The sequence below is a fragment of the Barbus barbus genome, assembly GCF_936440315.1.
Source record: "Barbus barbus genome assembly, chromosome: 4".
Taxonomy (NCBI): Eukaryota; Metazoa; Chordata; class Actinopteri; order Cypriniformes; family Cyprinidae; genus Barbus; species Barbus barbus.
This window is the reverse complement of record NC_136732.1, coordinates 23,295,453-23,312,953: the sequence shown is the minus strand read 5'-3', so window position 1 is coordinate 23,312,953 and position 17,501 is coordinate 23,295,453. Positions and strand designations below refer to the sequence as shown.

General features: G+C 37.8%; 2 protein-coding genes across 6 annotated transcripts in view; both read left to right on the top strand.

The window, feature by feature from the left end:
* Positions 1-9,687, top strand: part of LOC306869079 (uncharacterized protein) — a 409,393-nt gene extending 399,706 nt beyond the window's left edge. Inside the window, exon 3 of the mRNA XM_079415673.1 lies at positions 9,657-9,687. The gene's annotated coding sequence lies outside the window, so the exon portion shown is untranslated. The remainder of the gene's footprint in view (positions 1-9,656) is intronic.
* LOC306869087 (pre-B-cell leukemia transcription factor 1-like) overlaps positions 1-17,501 on the top strand; it is a 42,482-nt gene that overhangs the window by 2,115 nt on the left and 22,866 nt on the right. For 3 of the 5 annotated variants that reach the window (XM_079415686.1, XM_079415687.1, XM_079415688.1), the window contains exon 2: positions 6,410-6,483. In XM_079415686.1, the coding sequence (XP_079271812.1) occupies positions 6,410-6,483 (74 nt within the window). Of the gene's footprint in view, positions 1-2,853; positions 2,956-6,409; positions 6,484-17,501 lie in introns of all 5 variants that reach the window. The other 2 variants (XM_079415684.1, XM_079415685.1) reach the window with 1 other exon arrangement.

Below are 17,501 nucleotides of genomic sequence, written 5' to 3'. Positions count from 1 at the left end.
GTTTGACGACTTTCCCGCAAATCCTGCGCTCGTACAGTCAGTGTATTTCTGTTGACCGCATTGAAATTGATCTCTTATGGATCACTGGTGACCTGCGATCTGTTGAAAGGTCAGCTCCAGCCGCCGATCCTCGACAAAAGCTGCCTTTTTAATGAGGGATCGTATGTGCTTGTATATGTGTCATTGGCTTGTGATTTTCCACCAAGCCATTTGACCACCTGGTTCTCTTAATTAATTCACTTCTCTTTTACCCTCCTCCTCCTCCCTGGTGTTCATCCTTTTCATTGTGTGCTGGGCGCAATCAATTCTCCTATAATGTGTGCGCGTGTGCAGCTGTCCGCAAATTGAGTTTCTATTAATGAGATGAGGGTCTCTACACAGAAAATTTATGAACGCAACCATGTTGCCTTTATGTTTATACTGCGTTTATTGGGTCATAGTGTTGTGCTGTGACTTTTTGTTTCACTTGTGCAAAAGACCCCTGAGATGAATGTTGTGTTGGTCTATATGAAGAGGGTTTTTAAGGTGTTTGGATGAAGATTAAACATCGAAAGAAGGAATTGTTCATCTAAAAATGTAAATTTCTTTAATTGTTTTGCAGAATGACCTGGCTGCTGTTTTCAGAGTCATGAAAGTGAATGGAGTTGCATTAGTCTCATTCACTTTCATGAATTAAGTATTCAAGTATTATTAAAATGACAATCAATATGACCAAAGATAAAGTCTTATGAAGCCATATGTTAACTGAACATGAGAAACAGACCGACATCTCAAACTGTTAATAAATAAAATCATAAATGTTTCTTGTGGGGTAACATCCAAATTAATTGCTTTTACTCAAGCCAAAAATGATTTAATATCACCTACGCTAGAATATATAGAGTTTTTCAGTCAACTCAATGACAAAAAAATGTCCCAATTCACATGAATTCTACATAAACATATGCATACACATATTTGTCAATAAAACAAAGATATTGTTTTTTTAGTATATTTTATAAGTACTGTTTCAGATGTTTTTACTTCAGAATTTCATGTTTAATTTAATGTTTCTTGCCATTTCTTTTTTTTTTTTTTTGTGAAATTTATCAACAATTTCTGAGCGAATAATATTTCTATGCTTAATTTCTTTCAGTGTAGACTTAAGAAAGGTCTAAAAAAATTGTTGCAGGGAGAACTTTATGTAAGGGTATATTATGCAGACCTGATGAAATCCAAGAAAGCCACACAGTTTGAAATTTGACAATGCAAAAGGTAGGCTCAAAAGAACATACCTTCTGTTCATATAACATGAAGCATTTCATTCTACCAAGTTTTGAAGCAAGGGGAGTCTGAAGTTTTCCAGAGTGTAAGAGTGTGTTTTTTTTATTACATCGATAATACCCAACAATAAAGATAACAAAATACATTTTTAAGAACTAGATTAGGTATAAATCACTGTTCAAGGTAACCTATTACTACTTTTTTCCCTCCGCTGTAGCTTGCAAATCTAATTTGAACTTTTGCATCTTCAAACTGGCATGAAGATTTGTCACACCATGTGTCATGTTAATGTTGCAAAACACCGTTGGTTCTTGTGTGTCTCATAACTGATCATAATATGGCAAGTTTGAATATGCAGAAGTGAATTAGATTTGAGAGCTACAGCAAAGGGAGTTTTCAGTTGTATGAAAAAAGGCAGTGTAAACACTGTTCAAAGCATCACATTGACATGAGGGTGAGTGAATGACAAAATTAAGACTTTTTTTTTTTCTTTTTTTTTTGGTGAACGACTGCTTTAAGGGTAATGCCAGATATTGTTAGTGATGGATGTAAATGCATTTCCTCTTTAGTCACTTCTTCTCTGTCACTGATATTCTGCAGTTATTCTTGAGTATAAGCCTCGCCGCCTTAAGTTATGAAGCAAAAAAGCCCTTCGGTGCTTCCGCACAGACCTGAAATAGTTCAGATACCTGAGAGAAATATGCATTATTATTTTGTCAAGTGTGGGATGGTTTTAGGGCAGAGAAGGCGGCTTCATTTGCAGAGTGGGGAGCTTTACTCTGCTTTAGAGGGATTTTACCTAGTGCGGTCAGCATTCTTGGACACTACAATGCATATTTCTCTTTTTTTTCTGTCTTTTATAAACACATTTCCTTTATTTGAGACTAATGAAATATGCACAGTTGTGGTATCTCATTAAATGGATCATAATGCCTCTTAAATTAATTAGTATAATGTGTCCCAAACCTGCATTATTTGCTGAGTGGAGGCACGTGCTTCGCTCAGAAATGGAAGAGCGCGTTTAGACGTGGTCTTGTCTGGATTGCTTTTCACTACATGTTAAAACAAATGAAATGCACAAGACTTCTTAACTTGCTTTGGTCTGTTGTTGTCACTGTAGGTATTGGTAGATAAGGTCAACTGAGTTGACAGACAAAAAAGAGCTGCAATTTAAGCATTTATATCACTAAGTCACTTTGGCTTTTATGCATACGTCCTTATTCATTGAGTAAGTGTTTAATATTTGTTGGTTAGATATTTTTAGTCCAGCGGTCTAGTCTGCTAAACATCACATTTTGTTTTCATGTGACTCTAGGTTTACTTTGCATTTAGTAGGTAATGAGTTGGTCTTTGTTTCGACATTTCAAACATTTTTTGTCAAAATCAGACATGTTCTGATTTTATCCTCATATGCCACAGTACTTGATTTGTTTATTTTTTCTTCTCTTGATCTGCATTATTTACTGTGGGGGTCTGTTGTCCCAGTGTAAGGGGAGGATGGGGTGGGATGTCATTGGGACGGTGGGGGCAGATGCCAGCGCTGTCTGAGCCTGCTGCCCTGAGCCTCTCACCCTGTTGCCCTGTGTCCAGATGCTGGCCAGAGGAGGCACCGGCGCAGTGGACCCCACAGAGGGAGGGGGAGCTGGGGGGGAGCACAGCAGGGTGTGCCCTGCCGCTCAACTTCCAGCACAGGTCAGTACAGGAGCGCATGAGCACCCCCTCCTCTTCTCTCCCCCATCATCCCCTCCATGCTGATGACAAAGAGAAAAATGCACCCTCATACAGTTTAAGACGCAGTTCAGTCTTTTATAAAAGATCTCACATTTAAACATTTAAAAGAACCAAACTCAGACTCATTTGAACAGACCGAAATGTGAATATAGTGGGAAAGAACCCAGTTCTCATTATATTCACATTGCCCTGGCCCGAAAAAGGGCTCTTCAGTTTTAGTTGTGATAGTCTGTTCAAAAACCACTTAATAGTTTTTTTAATCATTTTTTTTTGTTTTACTTGATTGTTTTTATTATTAAGTTAGCAACAATATAATTGCCAATTTATATAAAATTATTATTTTCATTTATAATAATGTTTTTGTCATTTAATAAATAAGTACTATAAAATAAATATTTTTGATTGTAGTTTTCTTCAATTATAAAAAAGCACTTCAGATTGAACACTTAAACCTTAATTTTCACAGAAAATGTCTGTGTGTATTTGACAATAGTTTAAAAATATGCCCCTTGTTATCATTAGAAATGAGAATAAGTGACTTATTTCCTCTGTTTCATTGCATGTCATCATTCTCTTTGTATAATAGCCTGTAATGGCCAAAAATATTTAAAATAATGTGCATGAGAAGGTAAAACACAATCTCACATTATGAGACATAGCAACATAGCAATACATAGCAACTTAAAGTAAATACAAATACATAGCAACTTAAAGTAAACAATACTCAAACCACCTCATCAGATGGTATTAGTTTTAAAATTCAGCTTGAGTGTTCACATAAAAACCACACATAAGAATAATTCACCCACTCTCAGGCCCTGATCAGAGTGAAACTCTCTTAAGATAGTTAAACAATTAACAATAGTAAAAAACCCTTCCCTTGTCATTGCACCCCAGTAAATGTTTCAGTTGTGTCAGTTACGCTTTTTCATGATCATCCATCCATAGACATGAGTTTGGATTACTGTTTGTAATGTCCGTTGTTGTTATTTGATGTTTTTGTATTTGTCTTGCTTATATTGCATTCGTTTTCAAGTGAAAGGAAATAACATATACTCAAGACTCAGCTGTCCATTTTTTGCCATCTTACGTGTTTAAATATTTGTGCCTCTTGCGTTGAATGCAACATACCTGAAATATTTGGGTGTGAACATGTTAAAGCCGCCAACAAAGAAAATTTTAGGCAGCAAATGAAGCCTTAGCTAGAAGTAAATCTGAAGTTTGCTCGGCCTCTAACTCATGTTGGATGATAAACACGACAGCTGGAAAGTAGGCAATGTGATGAGACAAGCTAACTAATCAACAGTAACCTATTCAGCATTGCCCAAGCTAGTGCCGTTGCCCATTTCCAACAAAATTACCCAACGAGTTGCACTGTGTGTCATCAGCTTAAGGCCTCATCCACCAAAAACAATCTTTTTTTGGGATTTCCCATGTTATCTGTTTGCCTCGGAGCGAAAGGGAAACATTCTAACTTTGTTTAGCTGCGGCCAACTGCAATATTAGGCAGCGAGTTTTGTGGTGTTCAGGACTTTCTCATAAAATATTATTCAGGCTAGTGCAGAGATTTGTAGCATAGAATTTCAGCAAAATGCAACACATTTTTTGATGCTAAGAATAAACCTTTTACAAGTGGATGTATGTCACGTGATCATTTTCATGCTCAGGTGGCATGTTAATCCCAGCTGCGAGTTGAACAGTTTTAACGAGTACACCTCAATTATTGGCATTTGTTAAGGGTTAATGGTGCTCCTCGAAAGAATGCTTCATCTGCTCTCTAATACAGTAGCACTGAAATCTGGCTGTGCGTAGATAAGCTTCCCATGCATCCGAGCTCACCGAGCCTGGAAATAAAGTTTGCTGATGGGAAACTGCCCTGAAATGATCGATGATTGGATTTAGCACATATGATTCTGGCTTTGAGAAGAATGTTTCTTCTGCGAGACAGAGGGTCCTCACTTGTTTTGATATTCTCCAGACCTGCTCACTAAATTAAGCACGTTCAGGGTGTAAAAAGGGCTGGATAATACCATTAAAGGGTGGAATGCTTTTCCCTGAAGACAAATGAGGACCATGTGTCAGTTACTCATTTAGCTGGAGTGAGCCGAGACTGCTGCTGTATCTTCTCAATCTACAGACACTGAGCTTTTTAAGAGACTCGAGTCTTAGTGTGTCCATTACATCTTGATTGATTCTGGAGTAGATGTTTGCACCTGTGATTGCAATCATATTCAGCAAAGAATGTTAAAGGTTGTTGGTATGTCTTCAATAACCATAAATCCTTTTGTTTTATGCTTTAAATTGAGACTTAAATTGAGACTTTGAAGAATCTATCATGAACAATTCTCTAAAAATAGGGTGACCATATGTCCTCTCTTTCCTGGACCTGTCCTGGCTGGGATTTCAAAATAGTCTAAAATGCCCAGGTTTTGGCTTTGTTTTCCTATTGACGTGCTCTGTAGTCTGTATACATTATATGTAAGCATATTTGCATTGCTTTCCTTTGACCGTTCTATGTAGATCCCACCTCGCAAACCATGAATAGTCAATTCTGTTCAACACCTGCACGCTGCACGCTATTGGTTAAACTACGTTTTAGTCATTACTTTAAGCAAGAAAACAAAGCCAAAATCTGGACATTTTAGGCACTTCAGTAATCCCGCCCAGGACATGTTTGGGAATAAGAGGACATATGAGTTTTTAAAATGAATGTCTAGAGCAAAATCGATGATGATAAAATATAAGCATGGTGAATTAGATGAGCCCTTATTTTACGTTATATACTCAAAACTCACAAAAATGTGAAAACATTTTGGGGCTAATTCAAAAACCTCAGGCACTAAATACAAGTGGTAAATGGACTTTGTGTAAGAGCGGCTTTTGTGTATGTTTTCTGTTGATTGTGGCAGCAGTAATTAATCAAATGATGTCGATCAGCATTATGTATAGCCATATATTCAGACATTGGCAGTAGAAGGGCCTACTTTCTACAGTTTAAAGCAATGTGGTAAAGTATGCCAGATTGTGTTAGTCTGCTGCGTCCTTCAGAAATGGCCCACAAAATGGGGAATTGCACTTTGCAAATTGCTCTCGGATCACATATTTTGTGGGAGCGTTTGGACTATGATCTTATTTGAATAATTTGTTTAGTCATTCGGGCACTGAAATAACACCTATGCAAAGTAAATAAATAAATGGCTCTATCAGTGGCTTTGAATTTCCCTCTACATGTTTATTTCTCATTGACGAGGCTATTGGTAGATTTGGAAACTGACAGAAGGGCACTTTGTTAATTGGGCACAGTATTCGACAGATGCCAATAAACTTAAAATGGCCAAATAGCGGTCGATATGTTGACAGTTTGAGATGGAATATAATCAGAGTCTCTCTAACACGTTCCTTTTCTCTCTTACAGAAAACACGCACTGAACTGTCACAGGATGAAGCCGGCTCTCTTCAGCGTTTTATGCGAGATCAAAGAAAAAACTGGTAAGTCGTTCACTTGCTCTGCCATTGCAGAACTTCTGTGCGGGTTTGCGTCTTCAAGCCGCACTCCCACATTGCTAGTAGATCTTTTTCATTACACCGTATTGATTCTGCATTGACCATATGCAGAGAAAAGTGTTTAATAATCATCAGGCTGAATTTATTGTGTCCCTGTGCTCTTTTTTAACGTTCCTCTGGGCTTTCCAGGTGTCTTATTGTATCGCCCACTGCAATCATTAAGTGTCATAGCAATGGATTCAGTGTTTGCATTGTGTGAAATCTCACTTGAACTCATTTCAAAGCTTTGAACTAGCAACAAGTGTATTTGCTTTGGTCTCAATGCTTTAGAGGTTACGTTTCTCATTGTGAACCCCATCCACGCAAACCATCCCGGTCCAAACAGGAAAACGGCTCCCGCATCTTAACTCGGAAGATCCACAGTGGTCAGTTCTCTGGCAGATCTGCAGCTTTCTCCCCTCAAACTAGAGGCTGACAAATGATTAAATATTTATGGAGGTGTTGGCGTTGTCTTTGTGCCATGGTTTCTCTCGTTTCTTTCCTGTCATATCCTGCAGCTTGAATCCATCTCAGCTTCTGTAACAAGCATGCTCATGTGGAATTACAGTGCAAAAATGATGTGCAGCGGTCTGTTTGTGGCAATCTGTCAATAACCCAGTCTTACTTTCCTATAATTGGATGCAAGTAAAGGGTAGGCTAGAGGAATGGGTATCAGGGGTTGTCCCTGTTGCCAAGGCAACCTGCTGTCTTATTTACCTAATGTCATTCACTTTGATTTTCACATTTAGCTTGCCAGTGGAGAAAGGGCCGGGGAGAAATGCAGCACTAAATGGAAGGTGTTGTCGGCAGTGCAGACAGGCGAAGTTAATGGTCAGAATTTTTCCATACATCACTTCGGTTATCGCCAAACTTAATCTACAATCTGTGTTTTACCCTGAAGACTTCGGCGTAAATGAGCTGATTTACTAGATGACAGGATCGAGGCCATTATTGTCTGATCTGAGCCACGGTTTCGCTGTTAAGGCCTGTTTATGGTAAATATGGTGCATTGTGACAAAATGCATTTTTTTGTGCCAAAACTAAAATTCTTTGTATTTGCAATAAATAGAATTTGGGAATTCTAAGTCCCAATATATTTTATTATATGTATTTTTAGATTGTTTATATACAATTGTATATACATGCAGTTTATATATATAATATATATATATATATATATATATATATATATATATATATATATATATATATATATATATATAAACCAAGTGCTACTTATGACTGGTTTTGTGGTCCAGGTTCACACAATATAATATAGTAAGTAATAAATATGAATTATAAATATACATTATTATAAATGTATAATAATGTATAAAACTATAAATTAAATAGATTTGAAAATAATCTGGTTTCTAACTGCTCTAAATTAACTTAGACATTTCTTGTGCTGCTATTCAGTGACAAAACTTTTAATAAAAATTGATTTAGTTGAATTCAGAAACTAAACGTGTTTGGAAAAATACAAAACATATGGAAAATTAAGGAATTTTATATCCAGGATTGATGGCAGCTGTTTTGTAACCATATTAACGTCTTGTATTGTTGTAGGAAAAATCTTGGTCTCTGTGCAAAAAAAAAAAAAACCTTCAGTAGAATGCGATTCTGAATTCTGTTTTCTCTAGTTGGTTGAGATTTAAACATTTTAAATCAGACTAGCATTCGGATAAAAACCACGGCTTGTCGCAGTACAACATTTCACAATCCTGTACGCTGGAGTTTGCAAAGAATGTATTGTTTTTCTTGAAAATCTGGTCGGACTTTGTCTGAACAGGCCTCAGCTCTGAGTGGAGTCGTGTGGTGGATGGTGTCCATCATTGTGATCAGCACGGCCCCCACCTCCTTCCCAGCTCCATATAAATATATATATACCTGCACTGCCTCTCTCCAAGACTCCCCGCAGCTTTTATCTCCTGCCTCTGGATTGTGAATTAAAGAAGGCAGCCTCCTCTACTGCACATGATTGTAGTGCTGATCAGTAGTCTTTACATCTGTTTTCCACAGTCTCGGTGTGTCTGCCTCTGTCTCACTCTCTCTCTCTCTCTTGCACCGAACAGCAGGGATAAAAGCAAGCTGGAGCTCAGGCCTTTCCCTGCCGCTGCGGTCTTGTCCTCTCCTCCTCCTCCTCCCTCATGATGCCTTGCTTCCATTCTTGAAAGAGAAGTCTTGCTCTGAACTCGGGGCTTTGATATGGTAATGGAGGTGGAGGGGAGGGTTAGGGATGAGTGGGGGAGGGGCATTGAATTCCTCGGAGTGCTGCTGCAGTTGGGAAGATTGTTTTTTTATTGTTAAGGAAATGTTCTGCTCAAATGCAAATCACACTAACCCCCCCTTTGCATTTCCCCATCTGTTTAACATAAACTTCATGTGCGTGAAATGTAAGATTTGTTAATTAATCTCCTTAGAAACAAATTAAGAGAGAGATGAGGTTTCCGAGCCAATTGTCTCTTCGGTCTTGACCCTCCCCCATCAACTTAAAACGGTTGCAGCAAGTTGATTCTCACCCTTTTCAGCACCCGGACTTTTGTTCTCATCCGTCCGAGGTCACCTGCTTTTGTTCTTTCTGTTTTTACTGGTTTTGAATTGTAAATGAAGCTCAGCCAGTATTATTATAGCTAGCTGATGAGAAACATGGACATGAACTTTTTGTCGCCATCAATGTTTTGGGTTAAAACACAGTTTGGCGATTGCATCGGAAATCTGCGATTCGAACTGTTAAGTCGCAAATTATAGTGGAACAATTTAAAACAAGAAACGTTAGGTAAGCTTAAAACGAAAATAATATATAAGCAATATTTACGATTCTGCACTATTTCTGGGTGACTAATCAAAGCACATTTGTGACATTGATCGTGTGAACTCCTCAGATATTCTTGCATCCATATTGCATTTAACACATGGAGAATACAAGTGCATTTTGTAATTCAGGTTAATTTTCCAATCCCACTTTTCACTCAAATTGCTAAAAATATAAAATATATTAAAAGGTTCAGAATAGAAGCAACTGAGCTAGTGATCGTATGTATAACAGGAAAATTGTATAATATATGTGCTGTGGATCTTTAGAATTGTAATATATATATATTTTAGCTTTTTTGTAGTTCATTTGCATAATGCTGTTATTTTTTAAAGGAATAAATGTCATCTCTCAGTTAATATAAGGTCATGAAAACTGCATGTTCAGTTTTTCTCAGAAAAGAAAAATGTATTTTAATGCATGGCTTATTTTAATGTGTTTTTATTTGACGTTTGTATTTTATTTTGGCTTTATTTAGTAACTTTTTAATAGTTTTAATTAACAATAACAGTCTTTGACATATTGTAATGATTGGATATTATTCTTGTTTAGACTTACAAAATGGTGTATAAACAATTTTCTCTTAGAAATTGCTATCAAATTTCACAAAAAAATAGCAAAGAATCTTCAAATAACACATTAAAACAGTAAAAACTGGGCACCAGATGTACTTCCTTTTGTGTCCTACACCTATGTTTGTGGTACAGATGGAACAGAAATGTCCCCTTCGGTTCAGAGAGCTTAAAATCTTGAATCCTGAATTTGTGTTTCAGAAGGTTTTCTGGTTACTCTCTTGGCTCTTCTATAGCTGTTAACTCCCTTGCTAATAGCTGAAAATAGTGAAGTCATGTGATGTTTGTAGAGTACCTACCAGAAGAACCGGCCGGGTCAACTTTACTCATAGTGCATTTCTGCTATTAAAATCCCAGAAACAAATAAATGATTTGGCAGAACTAAGAACACCATGGCCTCAAATAAACCCTGTGCTGCATAATTAAATATGATTTTCTTTTTATATTCCCTTTGGTTAATGGTTCTTAAACTATGTTGAATTAGCTTTTAAAAGGACAAAATGTCCAGTGCATGTCTATGTATCTTCTTGCATTTACAGTATCTTTCCTGTTTCCATGAAATAATCATGTCTTGTCTCTTGTCATTTTTCATTATTAGCAAGACCGCAAGAGTGGTCATGAGAAGAAAAAATCCAGCTGGTCAGAATGGTCAGATCCAGCTGACCGTTCAGACATATAAATTTGCCTGACTATGGCTAGTGGTGTTTTAACACATTGTTTTACTTGATGCATGGTTTAAGATTGGCTTGATATCAGTAACTTATCCTGACAGTTTAAGTAGCAAATCATTCAAAGTGCTCAAACAGTTTGCCACCAACAAATGGCTTTCCAAGTATTGGAAAACGTCAGCCAATAAAGCTATCGCCTGCATGTTGTGTAAAATTTCTAGACTGTTTCCATGTAGATGTATGTAGTTTCACATCAAGCCCACCTGGTTCAGAAAAACGAGCTCAAATCCTTGTTTATAACCAACCTGTATGAACTACATGGCTCCGGTTTCACGGTCTGGTTGGTCAAAGACCTAATTAAGGCTTTTTAATTATCATTCATTTTTGAAAGACCTTAATTTGAACCCTCTTGTAAAATTTTATGAGTTGTTGGAAATCTCAGACTCATTTTACGAGGCAGAGCCTGCAGGCCTATGGTTAAAGGAGCCAGTGGAGTGTGAGACTTTTTACAACTTTAAATAAACTGCAATAGAGATGAACTCAGCCTCAACAGTTACTCAGACAGACCAAACGTTTGTGCGGCGTGACTAATGCGTTCAACCTGGCCTCAGAATAAACAGCAAAAAATAAAAATTTTAACATGCATACAGCAACCAAATGTGTAAAACCAGCCTCCCGAACATCATCATTCAGTAGTGGCCCTATTTCATTCGGCGTTTCTTGTGTGGTGCTCTGTCACTTAGTCTGTTTTTCTCTCCTCTGTTCCAGGAGTGAGAAAGATAGAGTGTGAAGGGGGAGAGGGGAGAGAGAGAGACAGCGATAGAGAGAGATTGATGAGGCAGTAAGAGCAGCAGTAATTACTCTGTGTCCATTCTCCACGCCGGATTGGCAGACGGCTAATATCACACAGACCCCTGGCCCTGACAGGCGCCCCCCCCCCCCCCCCCCCCCCCCCCCCATCACAAGGTCCAGAATGGTGGGGGGAGAGCGTCACCCCGATGCTCGGCTTCATCCTAGTGTTGTGTGGGCTGAGCATCTTTCCTCTCATTACGTTGTTCCTTGAGGAATCAAGCTTTCTCTCAGGACCAGACAAGCAAAATTACATGGTGCGTTCTTGAATGCAAGGAAACGTTTAAAAAAACACCCAGGCCCTTTGAGTTGATAGGCCAAGTACTTCCTCTGTGCTAATCACCTAATTTATTGGAAAATGCAATTTGAAGATGACGTGAATGCTCAATTGGCTCTATTTACTAAATGATGGTGCCTGGTCCTATTGTGCACAATTCATCAGCGTGTGATGTGCTCATTTCATCAAAATGTAATAATTTTATGCCTTGCATGTGCATGCAGCAACTTTTCTGCTGACGTAACCAAGGCTGTGATGAGGGGGGAAAATGTTAACCATTAGCATTATAGAGCAGTGGCTCTCAACCTTTTTGACTCAAAGGTGCCCCATTGTTTACAACAGCATTTAAAGGCCCCATGACTTCGCAGGATTTTATGATTTTACTGGATAAAAATCAGTGTTTAAAATGTAAATGAATAAATATATGTATATATATATATATATATATATATATATATATATATATATATATATATATGTATGTAGATTAACATTTTTAATCTGATGATTTTCTGCGATTAATCGCATTATGCATAAAATTCAATAATGAATTCAAAAGTAGAGTATTGTGCACTTTATTCATTTAAACGTACTGCTATATGAACAAACGTGCAATAACATCTGGTTTGCAAACACTTTAAACAAATAAAGTGCTTTTTTATAGCAGTATTCCTTTTACATTGTAACTTTAGCAGTTAAAATATTTCTTGTAAATCTCAATTTAACCATTAATGTAATCAAATTAAATATAAAACCAAAGCTATTTGCCACTGCCAGGGCATTAACTATTTTTTTAAAAATATTTTATAGTTTGTTATAGAAAAACAAGTTATGCTCAGAGTCCAGAGCCTCGATCATAACATTATAACAGGCGCCTTCCGAGTAGAAGACCTGCACAATCACGGGACCCAACGCAACAGATACCCCTTTTCCACCAAGGCAGTTCCAGTGCTGGTTCGGAGCCAGAGCCTAGTTACAAACCGGTTCTTTGTCTTTCGACACCCCAAGCACCAGCTCCAAACCAGGAAAAGCGGTTCGTAAGTAGCACCAAAACATTGCTGGGCTAGAAGGAAGAACCGCTTGCGTCAGGAGCTGGGGGCGGGGTTACCGTGACCAACAAGACGAACAGAAACTTTGGACCGCCATATTTGAAATAGCAGCTAAACGCGAAAACGTTTGATTCTCCATGTTTGGATGCCGATGTAGGTTCGCAAAGCCATGAACATCAATAGTAACGCAATGTCCACCATTGTTGATAGTTTGTTTAGGCTTGTTCGGGATGGATTGGCGCTGCGTGGACCGGTCGGTGCGAGGCATTGGGGTGCTGCGGGAGCAACTGGAAAGCAGACTGCTCTTTATCCTTTTCGCTCGCTCTCGCGGTGCTTTAGTGTTTTGTGTGCCGATCGATCGATCTGTCTGCGTGGCGCTGATGCACCCCGTTGTGCCGCGCTAGTGAACCAAAACATGAAACGTATTCAGTGACGTAAGACCTGGCTCTGTATTGGCTCTCTAACCTGTGGAAAAGCAACCGGTTCTTAAAGGGTGCGCCAGTCGAACCAACTAAGAACCGGCTATAGCACTGGCTCTGAACTAGCACCTGGTTCCAGCTGGTGGAAAGGGGGTATGAGTGCGGCGTGGGATGACACTTGATGGGCGAGTGCGAGTGCAGGCGGTTAGAGACTCGTGTGTGTGTGGGATGCGGGAGAATAAGGGTGAATAAGGGTGAACTCACACTAGGCAAAGCCCGGTTCCTTTGACTAGTGTGATCGCTCTGTGCGGTTTGTTTAGCTGGCCCTGGCTCGGTTGGAAGAGGTGGGCCAAGGCTCGGGCGCAGTACACATGTAGTGTGAGCGCTAACCGCACCGGAGCGTGGAACTTCTGTATGTGCAGCATGATTGCATGATATATATATATATATTGTGAGAGGGCCGTATGTCACCGCATCCCAAACGACTCAAAATAATAAACCACAAAAGTTAACAAAACGATTAACTCCACTCCACTGTGCTGAGCGAGAGTGCCTCTCTGCTGTCTTCACGTGCTATGAAGTCGTGATTACGAGCAGATTACATTCTTTTCTGTTAAATACAACAGTGAACAGTGGTTTGTGAATGTTGATGCGTTGCCTAAATGATTTTAACGGGAGCGTTCATGTGAACACTGCTGCAGTCTTGGGCTCAAATGCTCTCATTGGTTGAGACGCGTGATGACACCCATCCCAAGTCAGTACTGATCAACATCCCACCCCTCCTGTGACCCATGGTTTGTCTGTATGTGAATTCAGAGCCAGTGAGCAACAGGCTTTCATAATAATAATTTAAAAAACTGCGTTAACACGTGATAAAATAATAATGTCCAGCCCTAATATAAATTTATTTATAATTAAAAAAAAAAAAATCACTCTATTGCCATTTTATAATAAATACACATTAATTCTAGTTATGCCAAACTCTATTAATGTTTAATCAGAAATTGTGTGAAAAAAATATATATAATATATTTTTTTTTCACACAATTTCTGATTAAACATTAATAGAGTTTGGCATAACTAGAATTAATGTGTATTTATTATAAAATGGCAATAGAGTGGTAAGATTTTAATAAATAAATATATAGACCGAGAGAGAGAGAGAGATTGATATAGATTAATAGATATTAGGACTGGGCGGTATACCGAGTTTGTACGATATATCGATATATTTTTTATAAGCAATACAGTATGAAGCAATACCATTAATATCGATATACAGTAGTTTGATACGAGCGCATCTGAAAAAATGTCTAGGGAGGACACAGACTGAACTGCTTTGAAGAAAGTGCATAATACAATTTGTTCTAAACATGTGACAAGCTTTATATGAAGGGCTTTAAAAAAAACTTGTATGTAGTAGCCTATAGATTCCAGTTTCAGTTTAAAGCGGTTCTGACAGAAAGGCTGCGTGTGCCACTGACAGAGATGCTACTCGCGCTGTTTAATGTGTTTTGTGTTGTGCTGTTTTCCTTAATGCATAACTTACATTTCACAGGTATATTATCCATCTGTAAATGTTAGAAAGTCATGGAAATATTTCCATTTTGCTGTCAGAAGTGCATGATCTTTTGCTTTGCGATTCTGCGCTAAACTTCACAGACTTCATTTAGAACGAGCACCGCCATGCGCACCAATCAGAGAGCACAATGAAATAGGAGCGCAATAACTCATTTGCTGAAATATTTGTACTTGGACAATATATGTGACATGTAGAATTTTAAACCTACAAGTAAGTGTAATGGGGTAATCAAAATAGCCTTTTTACTCAATCAGTCTGTTTTTTTTATTATTATTATTTTAATATTTGGGTTTAGTAAATTTAGCTTTAAAATCATTATTTTTGTTTTTAGATTGCAATGTTTTCTAATATACACACGAATTGCATGTATTCTGACAGCGCTGCATGAGCTCACAGCACCAGGGTCCAAAGTCCAAAACGCGATGAAAATCTGCGCTGAAACCGTGTTACTCATCAGTTGCTTGGTAACATTTTTATGAATTTTTACAAGGCATGTGACAATGCGATACTTGCAACAAACATCTTCCCAAATTCGTAATGACAATCATTTATAAATCTGCTGCTGTCAACAAAAAGAAGCACTGAGATGTTTCTGCCAGAATAAAAGCTGAGAAAAAGCAAGAACTCCATCAGTGTTAGTATTGTAATTTTACTGTTGTTCAGTGAAATAAAAAAAGTAAAAAAAATAATGATAATTACAACAGCTCTATTAATATTTATTATAGCATTCACACATAGTGTTCAGATTGGGACTGTGATATTTTCTAAAGTTTTAAAAGAATTCTCTTGTGCTCAGCACGGCTGCATTTATTTGTACAGTAAAAAATGCATGCCTGGTTTAAGAAGGGGGTCTCAAAAATGGCCAGAAAATATTATTTTACTAACTTATTAATTTGAAGTTAAATTGTGCTTTGTTGGTATAATGTCTGCTAGAATGTTAAAAAATGTTCAGTGTTGAGTAAATATTTTAAATTCTTGTTGTTGATTTTTTTTCTTTGAAAAGTAAGACAAAAAAAGCAAAAAGCACATTTTGGCTGTTTAATTTATGCAGTGGTGAAAATAAAATTGAAAAATACTGTGTTCGGTATTCGTCCTTCGGCCCAGTGTTTCATTTTGTCAGTTTTGGCTTTGGCCAAGAATTTTCAATTCAGTGCATCCCTAATCTTCATCACAAAAAAAAATGTATCCTTATTTTTAAATACTATGTAGACAAATTCTGTGTAGTTTTTAGGAGCAGAGTTTATTTGAGTAGAATGTGGTTTTCGCTCTCTTAAACCCCCTCATTTTGTGTCCACAGAACAGGATTAAGTACTCGAAAGAAGAGCGAAAACCATATTTAGCTGCGTTGTGTGTGTCAAAACTCATGGAGCTATCCCTCAGTCTGCTGGTCTGGGGAGCAGTGTTTGAAAGAAGCCCATGTCTCTTTAATTAAAGATATGTAAATGTGGCCTCAGCTGGATTACATTAGCTGGCGTGGCTTTGGTGGGGTGGGAGAGAGTCAGAGCCCAACACCTAATCCAGACTAATTAAGGATTAATTACAATTGATGGGAGCCTTCCATCCCTGTGTGGAGGTCCTCACTGCAGTCTGTGACTAATCTGGAGTGCTGGAGAGGGGATTTGAGCAGGAGTGATCTGTCAGTTTGCTCCGAGCTCCTCTCACTTTAAGCTTCTCTTGAGGGGAGGGAGTTTCTACGCATGCAATTTGGATCGAGGCATTGGCCTTTTGTTAAACTACAATAATCTGTTTGTCTCACGCAAAGGTGTTAATGCAAACTCGCTCTATAATGTAGGTTAAGATGGACACAAGGCTAGTTAGTGGTGGTTGCTATGGCTCAAACGTGGGGTTAGGGATTTGAATAAACCCTCTTACCTCAAGTATAAGCTTTCAGCGAGTAACAGATCCTGAACCAGTTACACTACAGACTTGAATGCGAGCTGGCAAGAGGTGTGGTATTACTTTTGTGAGAGGTGTAATGTGATATTTCTTTAAAATGGGTGAAAAAAATAATTTGGGATTTTAATATTTTCAAAGAAGTCTTTTATGTTCTCGGAGGCTGCAGTTATTTGATCAAAAATAAATTATGAAATATTTTTTTCAATTTAAAATAACTTTTGTATTTAAATATATTTTAAAATGTAATTTATTCCTGTGATGCAAAGCTGAATTTTCATTATCATTACTCCAGTCTTCAGTGTCACATGATGCTTCAGAAATCCTTCTAATATGCCAATTTACTGCTCAAGAAACATTTCTTATAAATGCTATTCTTTTCAACTATGTACTTTTTGATCAATTTAATGCACCCTTGCTCAATAAAAGTATCAATTTCTTTTAGGGCTGTCAAATTGGCGGAAAACTAAATTCGAATTTTGGACTAAAATGTTTTCAATATTCAAATTATATTCGAATTTAAAAGGCATCATTTCAGTTAGGGGGGAAAAGCTTTTGGCTTATCTCCTGAGGCCACAAGAGGGCGCACCGAGCAAAATATTACCGTACTAACGCACGTTTCTTCAAAGCAATAAGAAAACAAAGACTATCTTTGAAAAAAGTGCGTAATGTTTAAAAAATTAAAACACATAATTACAAAGAGTAGCCTACTTTGTTCATTTAAAAACATGAGATGCAGTGGGATGCAGAAAAACCGCCATAAAGTCTCGAGACATGTTTTTTTTTTTAAAAGTTGAACTTGTATTAATTTTACATGGCTTTCTAAACATGCCGCTCTCT